Genomic DNA, 16,273 nt, shown 5'->3' with positions numbered 1-16,273 from the left:
GCTCAGTATTTGTGGCACACGGGCTCAGTTGCCCTGCAGCACGTAGGATCTTAGTTCCCCAAGCAGGAATTGAACATGTGTCGTCTGCATTGCAAGGCAGGTTCTTAACCACTGGACCACCAGGGAAGGCCCTGAAGAACTTTTAATGTTTCTTGTAAATCAAATCTGCTAGGGATAAATTCCCCCAGGTTTTTTTTTCACTTGAAAATCTCTTTATTGTGCCTTTTTAATTTTTTTATTTTCACCATTTCTTTTTTCCGAAGTACAGTTAAGTTACATTGTGGTGTTGCGGGCGTATAATAGAGTGATTTGGGTGCATCTGTATATGAAAGTGTCAGTCGCTCAGTCGTGTCTGACTTTGTGCAACCCCATGGTCTGTATAGCCCGTCAGGCTCCTCTGTCCGTGGGATTCTCCAGGCAAGAATCCTGCAGTGGGTTGCCATTCCCTTCTCCAGGGGATTTCTGCGACCCAGGGATTGAACCTGGGTCTCCTGCATTACAGGCAGAGTTTTTACTGTCTGAGCCACCAGGAAAGCGTATACGTGTATAGTAGGTTCTCTTCCATTGCGGTTTTCACAGGATGCGGCGTGGCTCCCTGTGCTGTGCAGGTCCTTGCTGATCACTGTTTTACACAGACAGAGCGTGCCCGCTAATCCACACTCCTGACTCGCCCCGCCTCTCAGCCCCTTGGAGACCGAGCTTGTTTTCTGTCTGTGAGTCTGTTTCTGTTGTGTAAGTCAGTCCACTTACGTAACTTTTTAGATCCCACATTTAAGTGACATCAAATGGTACTTTCTGTCTCTGACTTAGTTTCACTTAGTATGATAATCTCTAGGCCCATCCATGTTGCTGCAGGGGCGTCACTTCATGCTCTGCGTGGCCGAGTGGTGCTCCACCGTGTGTGCGAGCCACACTGTTAGCCGTCCATCTGCTGATGGACATTTACGGGGTTTCCATGTAGGCTATCGCAGATTCTGCTGAAGTCAGTCCTGGGGTGCGTGTGTCTTTTCTGGACGTGTGCCGGGGTGCGATTGCAGGGTCACGTGGTGGCTCTGCTGTTGTCTTTTAAGGAGCCTCCGCACTGTTCTCCGTAGCGGCTGCACCAGTTTACATCCCGCCAGCAGTGGGGCTGGGCTCCCTCTTCCCCATACCCTCCCAACATTTACTAGTTCCAGAATTTTTCACGATGGCCTTTCTGACTGGTGTGAGGTGGGACCTTACTATAGTTTTGATTTGCATTTTTCTAATAATTGGTAACAGTGATACTGAGCATCTTTTCACGAGCCTGTTGCTCATATCCATGTCTTCTTTGGAGAAATGTCTATTTAGGTCTGTTCATTTTTTGATTTGTTTTATTTTTTGGCTGCGTGGCTTTGTTGCAGCGAGTAGGGGTTGCTCTTGCTTGCGGTGAGGAGGCTTCCCACTGTGGAGGCTCCTCCCATGCGGAACGGGGGCTCCAGGCACACGGGCTTCCGCAGTCGCAGCCTGAGGCTCAGTGCTTGTGGCTCTGTGGCTGCAGCAAGTGGGGTCTTCCCAGATGACAGACCGAGTCTGTGTCCCCTGCGTTTGCAGGTGGGTTCCCAGCCACTGGAGACCAGGGAAGTTCTGCCGTTCACATTTTGCTGTCTTAGGGTTTTGTCCCAACCTTGTGTATATTATCAACGTGAAATTTTCAAAACTGATGCTTTGTGAAGTTTTGAGTGAAGAATTTTTCAGTGGATCTTACGCAGATGCTGTCTTTGATTGTCTAAGTGATATATGCACTAATGTCTCAGAAGATGATAGTTCTTCAGAATACAGTTCTGTTCAGATGATGTGAATATTAGATCAACGAAAGCCAAAAAAACCTTCAAAAAAACCTCAGTGATTGATTCTGAAATGGGAAGTGAAAATGAAACTCATGGTACTGGAGAACGCGCCTTTGCTTCTACAGAAGAGTGGACTGGAAACAGTGCGCGGAAATCAGCTTCACAGGCGGGCCGTAACCTGCCAAGTGCGAAGAAGCAGGTGACGTTTTGGCCAGCCGCACTATAAAACCACTGGCCACAGGCGTTCGTTTCTGCAGACACTGGCCCTGTCAGGAATGAGCCAACAGCGCCGACAGCCCCAGTCCCAGAGCGCGTGGCGTCTTCCCCGCTGGCCGGGATCTGCAGCGTCTCCCCTCGGTGTCTCGCGGTTCTCTGCGTAGGGCCCTCCGCCTCCGCGGGCAGGTGCACTCCTGGGTGTTGCGCTCTTCTTGGTGCAGCGGCAAACAGCAGTGTTCCCTTCGTTGCTCTCTCTCTGCTTTCCTTCTTGAAAGGGTGTTTTCCTCCGATGCAGAACTCTAGGTTGACAACTGTGGGCCCTGGCAGTTAAAAGGCGTCCTTCCAGGCTCTTCTGCTGGCGATGTTTCTGAGTGCGGACGCTCCTTCTCACCCTTGTAAACTGTCTGTGACGTCAGCCTTTTTCCCTGACTGCCTTTCCGGTCTCCTCTCCATTTTGACTCGTTTACTTGTGGCCGCGCTCTTCTCCAGCTGCGGTGTGCAGGCTTCTCAGTGCAGCGGCCTCCTCGCTGCCGAGCTCGGCTCTGGAGCACAGACAGGCTCTGTAGTGGTGGCGCCTGGCCTTCGTGGCTCTGGGGCGTGTGGAGCCTCTCTGGACCGGGGCTCAGGCCTGTGTGTCCCGCGCTGGCGGTCGGATTTCTCAGCACTAGGCCCCCGGGGAGCCTTTCTCTTCACCTTCAGTGAATTTGGCCATCATGTTGGCTTTCCTGTGTGTGTGTGTTCTGCTTAGAGCTCTTGAAGTGTCTTAGACGTTGTGGGGTGATGGTTTTAATCAAATATACTAGATTTTAGACCATTATTTCTTTAAAACGTTTTTCCTCTATGATGACTCCCTCGTTTCTCCTCTGACTTCCTTGCCCCGTAGCTCATTGAGGCTCTGCGGGCTTTTCGTCTGCAGCTCACGTTGCACGATTTGTATTCCCTGCTTTCAAGCCCACTGCTCTTTTCCTTCTTATGTTTAAAATGCTCTGAAGCTTATTTAATGAATTTTCTATTTTAGATATTAAGAGTTTTCAGCTCTAGAGTTTCCATTTTCTTTAGTTTTTTTCTCGCTAGAGATTCCCCATCTTCTCAACCGTTAGGTTCACCTTGAAGTCTTAAATGTACTTACAACTGCTTTGAACTTCTTGTATGCTACTTGAGCATCTAGTTCATTTCTGGGTCTTCTGTTTCACTTTCCTCTGACGATGCTTCTTCTCTCCCTGCCTTCATGCTTGTCTAAGAACTGTTGTGAGCTGGACATTGTTGAAGATCAGGATCTCTTTGTCTTCGTTCAGGGTCATGGGTTTTCTTCCTCCTGGCACTCAGTGACCTGGTGGGTCAGCTTGGTCTTTTCAGGGGCTGTTCTTACGCTTTGTTAGGCAGCTGTTCAGTTCAGTCACTCAGTAGTGTCCCACTCTTCATGACCCCATGAATCGCAGCACGCCAGGCCTCCCTGTCCATCACCAACTCCCAGAGTTTACTCAAACTCATGTCCATCGAGTCAGTGATGCCATCTCATCCTCTGCTGTCCCCTTCTCCTCCTGCCCTCGATCCCTCCCAGCATCAGGGTCTTTTCCAATGAGTCAGCTCTTCTCATGAGGTGGCCGGAGTATTGGACTTTCAGCTTTAGCATCAGTCTTTCCAATGAACACCCAGGACTGATCTCCTTCAGAATGGACTGGTTGGATCTCCTTGCAGTCCAAGGGACTCTGAAGAGTCTTTTCCAACACCACAGTTCAAAAGCATCAATTCTTCAGCACTCAGTTTTCTTCACAGTCCAACTCTCACATCCATACATGACCACAGGAAAAACCATAGCCTTGACTAGACGGACCTTTGTTGGCAAAATAATGTCTCAAAGCATTTTTAATATGCTGTGCAGATTGGTCATAACTTGCCTTCCAAGGAGTGAGCGTCTCTTAATTTCATGGCTGCAGTCACCATCTGCAGTGATTTTGGAGCCCCCCAAAATAAAGTCTGACACTGTTTCCACTGTTTCTCCATCTATTTGCCATGAAGTGATCAGACCAGATGCCATGACCTTCGTTTTCTGAATGTTGCGCCTCAGGCCAACTTCTTCCCTCTCCTCTTTCACTTTCATCAAGAGGCTTCTTAGTTCTTCTTCACTTTCTGCCATGAGGGTGGTGTCATCTGCATATCTGAGGTTATTGATATTTTTCCCGGCAATCTTGATTCCAGGTTGTGCTTCTTCCAGCCCAGTGTTTCTCATGATGTACTCTGCATAGAAGTTAAATAAGGAGGGTGACAATATACAGCCTTGACGAACTCCTTTTCCTGTTTGGAGCCAGTCTGTTGTTCCATGTCCGGTTCTAACTGTTGCTTCCTGACCTGCATATAGGTTTCTCAAGAGGCAGGTCAGGTGGTCTGGTATTCTCATCTCTTTAAGAATTTTCCACAGTTTGTAGTGATCCACACAGTCAAAGGCTTTGGCATAGTCAATAAAGCAGAAATAGATGTTTTTATGGAACTCTCTTGCTTTTTCGATGATCCAGCGGATGTTGGAAATTTGATCTCTGGTTCCTCTGCCTTTTGTAAAACCAGCTTGAACATCTGGAAGTTCATGGTTCACGTATTGCTGAAGCCTGGCTTGGAGAATTTTGAGCATTACTTTACTAGCATGTGAGATGAGTGCAATTGTGCGGTAGTTTGAGCATTTTTTGGCATTGCCTTTCATTGAGATTGGAATGAAAACTGACCTTTTCCAGTCCTGTGGCCACTGCTGAGTTTTCCAAATTTGCTGGCATATTGAGTGCAGCACTTTCACAGCATCATCTTTTAGGATTTGAAAGAGCTCAACTGGAATTCCATCACCTCCACTAGCTTTGTTTGTAGTGATGCTTTCTAAGGCCCACTTGACTTCACATTCCAGGATGTCTGGCTCTAGGTGAGTGATCACACCATGGTGATTATCTGGCTTGTGAAGATCTTTTTTGTACAGTTCTTCTGTGTATTTTTGCCACCTCTTCTTAATATCTTTTGCTTCTGTTAGGTCCATACCATTTCTGTCCTTTATCAAGCCCATCTTTGCATGAAATGTTCCATTGGTATCTCTGATTTTCTTGAAGAGATCTCCAGTCTTTCCCATTCTGTTGTTTTTCTCTATTTCTTTGTATTGATCGCCGAGGAAGGCTTTCTTATCTCTTCTTGCTATTCTTTGGAACTCTGCATTCAGATGCTTATAGCTTTCCTTTTCTCCTTTGCTTTTCGCTTCTCTTCTTTTCACAGCTATTTGTAAGGCCTCCCCAGACAGCCATTTTGCTTTTTTGCATTTCTTTTCTATGGGGATGGTCTTGATCCCTGTCTCCTGTACAATGTCACGAACCTCCGTCCATAGTTCATCAGGCACTCTGTCTATCAGATCTAGGCCCTTAAATCTATTTCTCACTTGCACTGTATAATCATAAGGGATTTGATTTAGGTCATACTTGAATGGTCTAGTGGTTTTCCCTACTTTCTTCAATTTCAGTCTGAATTCGGCAATAAGGAGTTCATGGTCTGAGCCACAGTCAGCTCCTGGTCTTGTTTTTGTTGACTGTGTAGAGCTTCTCCATCTTTGGCTGCAAAGAATATAATCAATCTGATTTTGGTGTTGACCATCTGGTGATGTCCATGTGTAGAGTCTTCTCTTGTGTTGTTGGAAGAGGGTGTTTGCTATGACCAGTGCATTTTCTTGGCAAAACTCTATTAGTCTTTGCCCTGCTTCATTCCGTATTCCAAGGCCAAATTTGCCTGTTACCCCAGGTGTTTCTTGACTTCCTACTTTTGCATTCCAGTCCCCTATAATGAAAAGGACATCTTTTTTGGGTGTTAGTTCTAAAAGGTCTTGTAGGTCTTCATAGAACCATTCAAGTTCAGCTTCTTCAGCGTTACTGGTTGGGGCATAGACTTGGATTACTGTGATATTGAATGGTTTGCCTTGGAAACGAACAGAGATCATTCTGTCATCTTTGAGATTGCATCCAAGTACTGCATTTCGAAGTCTTTTGTTGACCATGATGGCTACTCCATTTCTTCTGAGGGATTCCTGCCCAGAGTAGCGATATAATGGTCATCTGAGTTAAATTCACCCATTCCAGTCCATTTCAGTTTGCTGATTCCTAGAATGTCGACATTCACTCTTGCCATCTCCTGTTTGACCACTTCCAATTTGCCTTGATTCATGGAGCTAAGATTCCAGGTTCCTATGCAATATTGCTCTTTACAGCATCGGACCTTGCTTCTATCACCAGTCACATCCACAGCTGGGTATTCTTTTTGCTTTGGCTCCATCCCTTCATCCTTTCTGGAGTTATTTCTCCACTGATCTCCAGTAGCATCTTGCGGACCTACTGACCTGGGGAGTTCCTCTTTCAGTGTCCTATCATTTTTCCTTTTCATACTGTTCATGGGGCTCTCAAGGCAAGAATACTGAAGTGGTTTGCCAGTCCGTTCTCCAGTGGACCACATTCTGTCAGACTTCTCCACCATGACCTGCCCGTCTTGGGTGGCCCCACACAGCATGGCTTAGTTTCATTGAGTTAGACAAGGCTGTGGTCCGTGTGATCAGATTGGCTAGTTTTCTGTGATTATGGTTTCAGTGTGTCTGCCCTCTGATGCCCTCTTGGGTTTCTCTTACCTTGGACGATGGGTGTCTCCTCACTGCCGCCCCTCCTGACCTTGAACGTGGAGTAGCTCCTCTCGGCCCTCCTGCGCCGGCACAGCCGCCCCTCCTTGGACGTGGGGTTGCTCCTCGTAGAGAAGCCTTTCCTCCAGGCTCCACGGACACGATCTTTTCAGGTTTCAGCAGGTGGTCTGTGTCATCAGCAGGGCGTCCCCATGGATTCTGCGTCTCCCCGCGCTGTGTGGCCTCCAGCGTCTGGATGTAGCTCACAGCTTCCGAGTAGCTGCTCTCTGCCAGGCCTCATGTGATCTTGCCGCACACATGGCGGTTGCTCTTGGCTAGAGATGCTGGGGGCGGGGGGTGTCTGTGGGGAGAGGTCGAGCTCCTGCTCCCCCCACCCACCACCTCTGCCCCGCCTGCTGGGGCTCCGTGTGCCTGTCTTGGGCCTCAGGCCGTGGGGCAGCCCCGTAACCGCTCAGCTCCACGTGTCTGTGTGCCAGCCAGCGCCTTGTCGCTCTTTTGAAGATAGCGTGTCCTTTTTTTTCTGGCTCGTTTTGGAATTTTCTCTTTGAGAAGTTTTTCTGTAATAACTTTCAGAAGTTTTTCTGTGGGGTGTGTATGCTCAGCTTGTCCTGTCGGGGTTTGTCGTGTTTCAATGGCATTTTTGATGTCTCTGTTTAGCCGTTTTCTCCAGGTGCTGGTTTCGTCCAGTCCCTCACGCTTGCGCATCTTCCTCGTGGGTGACAGCCACACACTTGTTGCATCTTTTCACCGTCTCCTTTCTGCGGTCTTTATCCTTTTGTCTCTACGTGTTCCCTTCTGCAGAATCTTTTACTTCACTGGTTCCCCCCTGCAGGAGATGCAGCGGCTGGAGACCGAGCTGGGCCGACCCCCCGAGCGCTGGAAGGACGCCTGGGATCGGGTGAAGGCAGCCCAGCGCCTCGAGGGCCGGCCAGACGGACGTGTGAGCAGGGCGGGTGTGGGGGGTGGGCGGGCAGGCCTGCAGCCAGGAGGCGGGGAGGCTCCCCTGACCCAGGCCCCCTCCTGCCTGCAGGGCACCCCCAGCTCCCTGCTGGTGTCCAGCGTGCCCCACCACCGCCGCTCGCTGGGTGTGTACCTGCAGGAGGGCCCCGTGGGCTCCACGCTGAGCCTCAGCCTGGACAGTGACCAGAGCAGCGGCTCTACCGCGTCCAGCTCGCGGCAGGCAGCCCGCCGCAGCACCAGCACCCTCTACAGCCAGTTCCAGACGGCAGAGAGTGAGAACAGGTCTGCAGCAGCCCCGGACGGGCGCGTCGGGGGTGCCTTCAGGGGCGCCTTCGGGGGGTTGCAGGGATTTTTCAGGACTGATTGGTGGGGGAGGCCTTGCCGGTGGTCTCCACGTGATCTGACCAGTGCTGGGAAGAAGTGGAGCTGGTGACCTCGGCGAGAGAGGGAAGGGACGGCTGGGGTTGCGCGGGCCCCGTGGGCTGCACCCTGCTTCTGGGCCCGGGGGCCGCGTGGCCAGTCGTCGGGAGACCTGCCCGCTTGTTGGGACCTGCTGTGCATGGGACGTTGTTGCCCTGAGGCCCTGGGCTCCGGGGTCGGGTTGGCTTGGGAGCAGGCGCCTGGGTCTTCCTGCCGGGCCTGGCAGGGGTGCAGAGAGGGCACCGGGGCCGGGCCCTGAGGTGGTCTGGCCGGTCCTGCTGCAAACACAGGTCCTACGAGGGCACCCTGTACAAGAAGGGCGCCTTCATGAAGCCCTGGAAGGCCCGCTGGTTCGTGCTGGACAAGACGAAGCACCAGGTGCGCTTCGGCGGCCCGGAGGGGGGGGGGGGCGTAGGCGGGGGGGCGGGGCGTGGAGGGCGGCCTGCCCTGACTGCTGCCCGCCGCCCCGCCCCCAGCTGCGCTACTACGACCACCGCGCCGACACGGAGTGCAAGGGCGTCATCGACCTGGCCGAGGTGGAGGCTGTGGCGCCGGGCACGCCCGCCATGGGCGCCCCCAAGACCGTGGACGAGAAGGCGTTCTTTGACGTGAGCTGCGGTGGGGGCGGGGCGGGGCGGGGCGGGGCAGGTGCCCCCCGGGAGGGCCGAGACTCAGCGTCCCGTGTCCGCAGGTGAAGACGACGCGTCGTGTTTACAACTTCTGTGCCCAGGACGTGCCGTCGGCCCAGCAGTGGGTGGACCAGATCCAGAGCTGCCTGTCGGACGCCTGAGCGCGGCCCTGCCCCGCAGCCCTGCGTCCAGTTACCGACCACGAGGGGTGGGCAGCGCCCCCCGGCCATGTTTACAGACCCTGCCCTCGACAGTATTGAGGCCCCCCCCCCCCCCAACGCGTGTACAGCCCCCGCCCCGCCAGCTCCAGCTCCTGGAGGCCTGGCTGCGTGCCCGCCGGGAGCAGCACGGTACAGCCCTCGCGGTGGGCCTGTAAATAGTCCCCCCCCCCCCCCCCCCCCGCCCGTCTGCGTGCTGGCCCCGGCCGGCCGGCCCCAGGCGCCCTCTTCCTAGAATGAGAGTCTATAAAGAGCTAACGACACCGCGTGCCTGCATCTGCTCTGCCTGCTCTCCCCCCTACCCCGTACCCGGGCCGCAGTGTGGGGGTGCATCGTCAGGGCCTTGTTTGGGGTCTGCTCCCCCCAGGCCTCAGGCAACCCTGCGGCTGGTACAGAGGGCGGGTGCCACTTGGAGCGTGTTGTGAAGAGGGGTACAGAGGAGGGGACCCTCAGGAAGCTGTCCTGTGTCCAGAGGGATGGGGTTGGCAAGGATGGGGGAGACGCCAGGAGGGTGGGTGCTCTAGAGAGCAGGGGTGCTCAGGGCAGACGTGGGTGGCGGGGCCCGGTGCCCTGACTGCATCCGTGCCAGGAACCCTGTCCAAATGCCTGTCTCTTACTCTCCCGTGAGTCCTGCCTTTTGGCTCTGACCATCCCCACTGCCCCATTCTGGGCTGTAATGGGGGTCACTCTCCATTCAACTGTGGGTGTCACCTGGACTGGGTCTCACTTGCAATGAGTGCCAGCCAGCGGCGGGGTGGCAGCAGGTGGGAGGTGGGGTGTGGCACTGCAGAGGCCAGAAGCCCCCTGAGAGGTCCCAGGTGGAGACCACAGCACACGGTCAGTGGGGCCACTGGACGGCCCAGCAGCAGCAGCACCCACCATGGGAGGGGTGCTCCTGGCCCGGGGACAGCCGTCGGGCTGAGGTCCCTGCCCAGTGCTCAACTCCAGGCGGAGCTGCTCTCGGCGCTGACTCAGATGGGCCCGGGGCAGTGGAGGGCCTGGGGCTCCAGGGCCTGCAGCTGAAGAACACGCGAGACACGCAGGTCTGTAGGTGACAGTAACAACCTTTATTGGAGTCGAGGGTCTGGGTGCCGTCAGAGCGTCAGAAGGTCATGTGAGCTGACCCTGCAGACCCCCGTGGACAGCTTGGCGCCCCCCAGCACTGCTGGGCGCGCCACACCCCGCCCATGGCCCGCACCCCCAGCGTGTACTGCGGGAGGCCCAGGATACCCTGCCAGACCGCAGGGGGCTTGTGTTTTAAGGCAGTCGTTTGCAGCCTGGCACAGGCCGCGCCCAGCTCTGGGCAGCTAGGACCCCATCTGGCCAGCCCTGCATCTGACCCCAGAGCCGCGGAGACCCTCTCCTGCGCCAGATAAAAGTGCAAACATGGCTCTTGCTGCATCTTAAGAAAAAACTGGTAAAAAACAGGCATGGAGTCTGTGGAGTCTGGCCCGGCCCTCGGGCCTCTGGGGCCGCGGCTCCGGGCTCCCACAGGCAGAGCCACGGCCAAGGCCTTATTGCTGTGTGCGGGGCTGGACCCCTGTGGCCGCTCGGTGGGGCTCAGGCAGGACAAATGCAGGCGGGGCTGTCCGGCTGGTTCCAACTGCCAGCTTTACCAATGCAGCATTTATTTTAAAATTAAATTAAATTAAATTAAAAAGACAGACTGCATCACCAGGTGCTTTTCTGGGCTGGGTGCCAAGACTGCGCAGCAGCAGCGTCACACGGGGCCATTGAGGGCGGCTCCTGAGGGCGGCGGCCCACCAGCCTGTCTGCGGGGTGGGGGGGGGGCGTCGCTCAGGGCCGGGGTCCCCTGCCCGGGTTCCCCCAGCCCCTCCCCCGGCCTGACCGGCTCACCTGTCTCTTGTCACTGTCCCCAGGGCGGCCGCCATGGAAACGGCTGGGCTGGCGGGGGCTGCAGTGGTGACGGCCACCATGGGCCCCGGGGGGATGGCCACGGCCAGCACTGGGGAGATGGCCCGGGGCGCAGGGCCCGTCACGGCAGCCTCGGCAGGGGCAGTGGGCGCCTCAGCAGGGTCCAGGGGCGCTGGGCCGGGCGGTGAGCTGGGGGCACAGTCAGCCCTGCGCGGCAGATGGGCTCTGGTTAGCCGCGACCCCGCTCTGCCACCCCAAGTTCCAAACACTCCAAAGACCCCCCCGGTCCCTGTGTGGCCCGCCAGGCGGCCACCTCCTGCCAGGAGCACTCACCAGGGCTGCCCGTCCCTGCGCCCCCCGCAGGCCACCACCTGCTCCGGAGCGCCCCCATAGCCCACGCCCTTCTGTGGACCGTGTAGCCCAGGGCCATTCCCTGGACAGCCGTAGGCCATGTCTGCCCAGAACACACCCACCCACTCCTGGAGACGGGGAGCACAGGAGGGCGGCCTGGGGTCCAGGAGCGCCCACAGCACCCAGCGGCCGCACCCGCTCCCACTACACAGCGTCACCCGCTGCCTTGTGAGGACTCCGGGGAGGCAGCGAGGGTGGGGGAGTCCTCACGTGGCGGGAGGAGCCTGCAGACAAGCCTGGCTCGTTACCCACAATGGCCCAAAGTGCACCCCTCAAACCAAAGGATTTGCTTTCAGAACATCGCCAAGTGAGTTTCAGGGGACACCAGGGGTCAGGAAGAAGCTGAGCCATGGGTCTCCCTAGGCGGCTCGGTGAGAACCAGCCCCTCCTGACGGGCACCTGCTCCCTCCTGGCTGTGCCCAGGGGTGAGCCGAGCACCGTGGGATCGGCGTGCCCTGGGTCCCAGGAGCTAGTGTGTGCTGAGGCAGAGCTGGGCCCCCACAGAGAGGCTGAGCCCAGAACGGAGAGGGAGGCTCCGAGGGGGCGGGGGAGCAGGGGCAGCCCTGTCCTCCCTGCCCGCCCAGCGCCCCTCACGCCGACTCAGCTCCTCTGCTCCCCCAGCCCAGAGCCCTGCAGCCCGCGTCCCGTGTCAGCACACGGCTCTTGCTGCCTGCCCAGCCTGGAGCCTCTGTCCACAGTGGGTCCCCCAGGCCGCGGGCTCGCCCTACACACGGAGTGGTTGGAGGGCTGAGATTGCCGGGGAGCACCCCCGTCAGGGCCTGGGCCGAAGCAGAACCCCAGACAACCCTTGTCCTACCGGTCCAGCGAGACAGACGTGTATATGTGTGAGGTGCCCAGCGATGTGTGTGACTGGACTGGGCACCCACCCCCAGGACGGCAGCAGCTCCAGAACCCCCCTGCCCCCCAGGACCCCCGAAGCCTGGCCAACCCCTCCAGCGAGGCATGGGGTGGGCTGGCCCCTCGTTACCTCAGTGACCACCCGTGGCTTCCCCTTAGAGGAAAGGGCATCCTTCCTGTCCAGAGCTGGCCTCTGAGAAGTCACAGGGCCGTCAGGACGAGAGGGAGCAGAGGTCCAGGCCTCCGTGCGCCCCGGGGAGCCCCCTGCCGCCCATCCTGCCTGCTCACCTGGGGCCCGACATGGACAGCGGGGAGGCCTTCTGGCTGGGACCCACACCAACAGCCTCCAAGGCAGCAGCCGCCTTCTGCTCATCCTCGCGGCTGCTGGCAGCCACCAGGGGTGCCTTCCTGGGGACACACGTGCTCCAGGCACCAACTGCAAGACGGGGCAGCGATGCCAGGTGAGGACAGAGCGCCGGTGTGCAGCGTGCGGGAACTTCAGCCCACAACCCAGAGACACACCTGTCCCCCACACCCACTACCATGCCCGTGTAACACGCACACGTGTGTGTCTGTGAATTCACAGCAACTGCAAAGAACTGTCCTCCCCACAGGCAGGGCCACCACTCAGGCCGGTGGCTTCCAAGTCTGACAGGGCTCAGGGCCGACAGGCCCCAGCACGAGCACAGGGCGGCACGGTGCGCCCGCCGTCCGCTCCTGGGGGGCGGCAGGCCAGCCCGGGGGCCTTGCCTGGAGGTGGGCCCTGCCCCCAAGACAGGCCCGCTCCAAGCCCACCATCACCCGGGGGACGCGGCCACCCCGGGGTCCTGGCCGCCCCACCCCACTCCTCTGCCCAAGGCGGCCCCACTCACGGGCTCTCTCTGGGCCCTGGTTGAGGCCAGCCTGGGTGTCGCCGTGGCCAGTGTCCACTGGGGAGCTGCACCTCGGCCCTGACTCAGAGCTGTGGACGAGGCCGACACTCAGCCTGAGCCAGGAGACCTGGCTTCAGGCAGCCGGGCCCCCGCTCCCCCCAGCGCCCGCCTCACCAACAGAAAGGCTGGAAGTCGGCAAACTTGGCCCAGCCTTTCTCCTCTGGAGCAGAGGTGCTGGGGGAGCCGGCTGCCCACACACTGGAGCCCACGTCCCGGGCCACTGCTGGGGCAGGGCTGGCGGCCATGGGAGTCACTGGCCCATCAAACACAGCCCATGAGGAGCCTGCTGGGGGAGACAGGACGCCCATGCCCTCGTCCAGCAGGCAGACCGGCCCTGCCCTGGGGTCCAGGCGTGACCGTGGAGGCCCAGCAGCAGGGGGGCAGGCGTGCCTCCCCCAGAGTCCCTGGGACACCCACCCTAGCCAGGACGGCGTGGCCAGAGGGTGGCTCCGGGGTCCACCCAGAGACCATCAGGGGCTGAAGGTGTCTGCTGCAGGGCAGGGTCATCAGACCCTTTGTCTCTGCGTCTCCACCAAAACCCCCTGCAGCCCCATCACCTACCTTCTGAGCCGCCCTCACATGGTGAGCCTGCCTGAACTGCGCCCACGCCCTCGCCTGCACCCTGGCCTCGGCGCTCCGGGCCGTCCTTTGGGCAGCGCTCTGAGGCGTGGGGGCCCCCGAACCTGGGGGGAGAGGAGTCAGCTGCCCTCCCCGCGGCGGGGCGGGGCTGAGGAGGGGCGGGCGGGGTGGCGTGTCTGGGGCCCACCTGGCTCTGGTCACACGGGCCGCACGGTGCGTCTCCTCGGCCTCCCAGAGATCGTCGTCCTCGTCGAAGGGCTGGATGTGGTCGCTGCAGCAAGCCTCGAACAGCGCGGCGCCCGGCTGTGGGACAGCACACGTGGGCCCCCTGGCCTCGTGCCTGCACAGCCTGGCCGCCTCCCAGAGACCCCGCGGACTCACGCTGTCGTCATCAGCGTCGACGGTGAAGCTGATCTCCGCAATCCTGTCAAACGGGGCGCTGCGGGGACAGCAGGGACACCGTCACCTCCACCAGAAGGGGTGGGAGGTGGCCCCGCCTGGACCTGAGGGGCGGGGACAGGGGCGCCACGCTGCAGGCTCACAGCCAAGGGCAACCCACCCGCCCCACCTGCCCCACCCGCCCCACCTGCCCCACCCTCCCCTGAGGGCACCTCCAGACCCTGGGGTTACATGTGCATCCAGCTGAGGAGGTGGTGGACAGCCTGAGCAGCGCTGACCGCAGGCCGGGGACCTGGTGAGGCCAAGCGGCACCCGGCTCCCGCCCACAGGCACCGAGGACGCGGAGGGCACGAGGGAGGTGGGCACAGGCTGCTGGCTCACTTGACGCTGTCGTCCTGCTCAGCAAACTCCTCATCGCTGAAGCCAAACTGGTCCACGAAGGTGGCCGTCATCTGCTGGACCTGGTACTCGGAGAACGCCTGGACAGGGCCGGCTGCTCTCAGGAGACGCCCTCAGCGGCTTCTCCCAGCTCCTGCCCCTCGGAGGGGCGCCCAAGGCGGCCACGTCCACATAGGCCCAAGGGTCCCGTGGACGCAGAGTGCCCGGGGGCCCCCCCGCCAGCCCCACCTGCAGCTCTGGTGGCGCGCAGAGCGAGGTGCTGTGGGGACACAGAAGCCTGGCCGCACGCACCTGTTGCAGCGACAGCTCGCTGGGGAGGACGCCCTCCATGTCCTCATCCTCACTCGAGGGGTGAAGGTGGTGTGTGCTCACCTGCAACGGCCAGGGCGGGCAGGCGTGAGCGGGCACCCCGCCGCCCCAGCCCTGTGCACGGGCAGCCCCGTGAGCCCAGGCCAGGTGGGACCGCGGGGCCCGCAGAGCTCTGCCCGGAGGCCGGGCCCGCTCACCAGGTCCACCGCGTTCCTGCGGTTGGCCTCCGACAGTGTCTCCTCCACGAAGCTCTCCCAGCGCCCGCGGCAGTCCGCCGGGAGCCCTGTGGGAAGGCCGCGCACTGAGCCCCTGGTCTCCGGAACCCCGCAGCAGCGCGCACCCATCCTGGCCTCACAGGCCCGAGCCCGTGGGCACGTGTTCCCAGGGAGCTCTGGGCCCCGACACCCGCCCCCTACACAGGGCCATCAGGGACGCGCGGCTCCATGAGAGGCACTGACCCAGCCCACCAGGGACTGAGCGCCTCGCAGGTATCTGAGGCCCCCAGCTGCTTAGCTCACAGCTGTCCCTGGCTGTGTGGGCCACGGCGGAGACCACTGTGGAGGTGCCTGGCAGGGCACGCCAAGGCCGTACGCGTGTGAAAGACCAGCTGCACGTCGGCAAGGCAGCTCCCCACACCCGCGGGCTCAAGGGCCAGACGGCACGCACAGCTGGCCAGGGCTCCCGATGGCGCGCGCCTGCTCAGTGCGCCCCCGCACCCCCTCGCCCTGGGCCGGCCCTGTCCTCAGCCTCCGCGCCACAGCCCCTCAGTGCCCTCAGGCCTTGGGCCTGGCTCCTGTGCACTCACCCCCGTCACCCTGAGTGCACGCCCCTGCTGGCACCCACTGCTTGGGACATGCTGTCCTCCTCCCCGAGAGGCCAGGCTGCTCACCTTCTCCCATCTGAACCCCCTCAGGCCCCCCAGCTCAGCCCAGGACACGGTGCTGGGAGCTGCAGAGTGGCGTCCAGGACATGCAAGGGGCACGCAGCAGCCCCAGGTGGAGAGGCCGCAGACCGCGATGAGAGGGGGCCCCACAGGGCTCCGGGCTGCTCTTACGAACCGCACAGGCGGGGGTGCAGGGCTCGGCAGGGAACCGACTCCGGCCCAGGCCCAATGGGAACGTCACCCGTGGGAGGCAAGCTGACCGTCCAGCAGCAGGGCCAGTCCCACCCGCTGAAGGCCACAGTGCAGGGGGCACCGCGGGCAGCGACACCCGGGCCTGGAGGCGCTCACCTCGGAAGACCTCGCTGACCTGGCTCTGCAGGGGGCCCCCCTCCAGGTTCTGCACCACCGCGTTGGCGATCCGGGTGAGGTGGCCCATGTTCCCACGCCTCATGCCACCCGCTGCCCTAGGAGAGGGAGTATCAGGTCGGCAGGGCCCGGCGAGGCCCAGCGTCGGCCACCACCTCCCACAGGGCTCCTCCCCATGGAGCTCGTTGAGCAGCACATACTTGGCGCCAGTGGCCCCCACTCCCAACTTCGCACAGCCAGAGGCCCCGCACACTAGCGTCGGGTCAGGGCCGCGAGAGCTGCTCCAGGGCGTTCCGGGATCCAGGGGGACTGAGGGCCAACCGGGGACCAGCAGTGGGCAGCAGCAGGAGTGGCTGTCCCTGCCCT

At 59.6% G+C, this 16,273-nt stretch overlaps 2 protein-coding genes across 13 annotated transcripts in view; one reads left to right on the top strand and one right to left on the bottom strand.

The window, feature by feature from the left end:
* Window positions 1–10,558, top strand: part of SBF1 (SET binding factor 1) — a 32,208-nt gene extending 21,650 nt beyond the window's left edge. For all 4 annotated transcript variants that reach the window (XM_024992879.2, XM_024992877.2, XM_024992878.2 and 1 more), the window contains 5 exons: window positions 7,502–7,609; window positions 7,700–7,911; window positions 8,340–8,427; window positions 8,526–8,657; window positions 8,741–10,558. In XM_024992879.2, the coding sequence (XP_024848647.1) occupies window positions 7,502–7,609; window positions 7,700–7,911; window positions 8,340–8,427; window positions 8,526–8,657; window positions 8,741–8,839 (639 nt within the window). In that variant the 3' untranslated portion in view covers window positions 8,840–10,558. The remainder of the gene's footprint in view (window positions 1–7,501; window positions 7,610–7,699; window positions 7,912–8,339; window positions 8,428–8,525; window positions 8,658–8,740) is intronic.
* PPP6R2 (protein phosphatase 6 regulatory subunit 2) overlaps window positions 9,943–16,273 on the bottom strand; it is a 61,844-nt gene continuing 55,513 nt past the window's right edge. For 3 of the 9 annotated variants that reach the window (XM_059887233.1, XM_024992885.2, XM_059887234.1), the window contains 12 exons: window positions 15,890–16,005; window positions 14,856–14,941; window positions 14,641–14,721; window positions 14,332–14,429; window positions 13,933–13,990; window positions 13,739–13,854; window positions 13,534–13,655; window positions 13,087–13,258; window positions 12,913–13,001; window positions 12,329–12,476; window positions 10,754–10,978; window positions 9,943–10,664 (listed from right to left, as the gene is read on the bottom strand). In XM_059887233.1, the coding sequence (XP_059743216.1) occupies window positions 10,568–10,664; window positions 10,754–10,978; window positions 12,329–12,476; window positions 12,913–13,001; window positions 13,087–13,258; window positions 13,534–13,655; window positions 13,739–13,854; window positions 13,933–13,990; window positions 14,332–14,429; window positions 14,641–14,721; window positions 14,856–14,941; window positions 15,890–16,005 (1,408 nt within the window). In that variant the 3' untranslated portion in view covers window positions 9,943–10,567. Of the gene's footprint in view, window positions 10,669–10,753; window positions 10,979–12,328; window positions 12,477–12,912; window positions 13,002–13,086; window positions 13,259–13,533; window positions 13,656–13,738; window positions 13,855–13,932; window positions 13,991–14,331; window positions 14,430–14,640; window positions 14,722–14,855; window positions 14,942–15,889; window positions 16,006–16,273 lie in introns of those variants that run through there. The other 6 variants (XM_024992888.2, XM_059887236.1, XM_024992886.2 and 3 more) reach the window with 5 other exon arrangements.

This window comes from Bos taurus, chromosome 5 (genome assembly GCF_002263795.3).
Source record: "Bos taurus isolate L1 Dominette 01449 registration number 42190680 breed Hereford chromosome 5, ARS-UCD2.0, whole genome shotgun sequence".
Classification (NCBI taxonomy): Eukaryota; Metazoa; Chordata; class Mammalia; order Artiodactyla; family Bovidae; genus Bos; species Bos taurus.
Note: the sequence above shows the minus strand (reverse complement) of the source record. Positions and strands in the feature narration are given on the sequence as shown.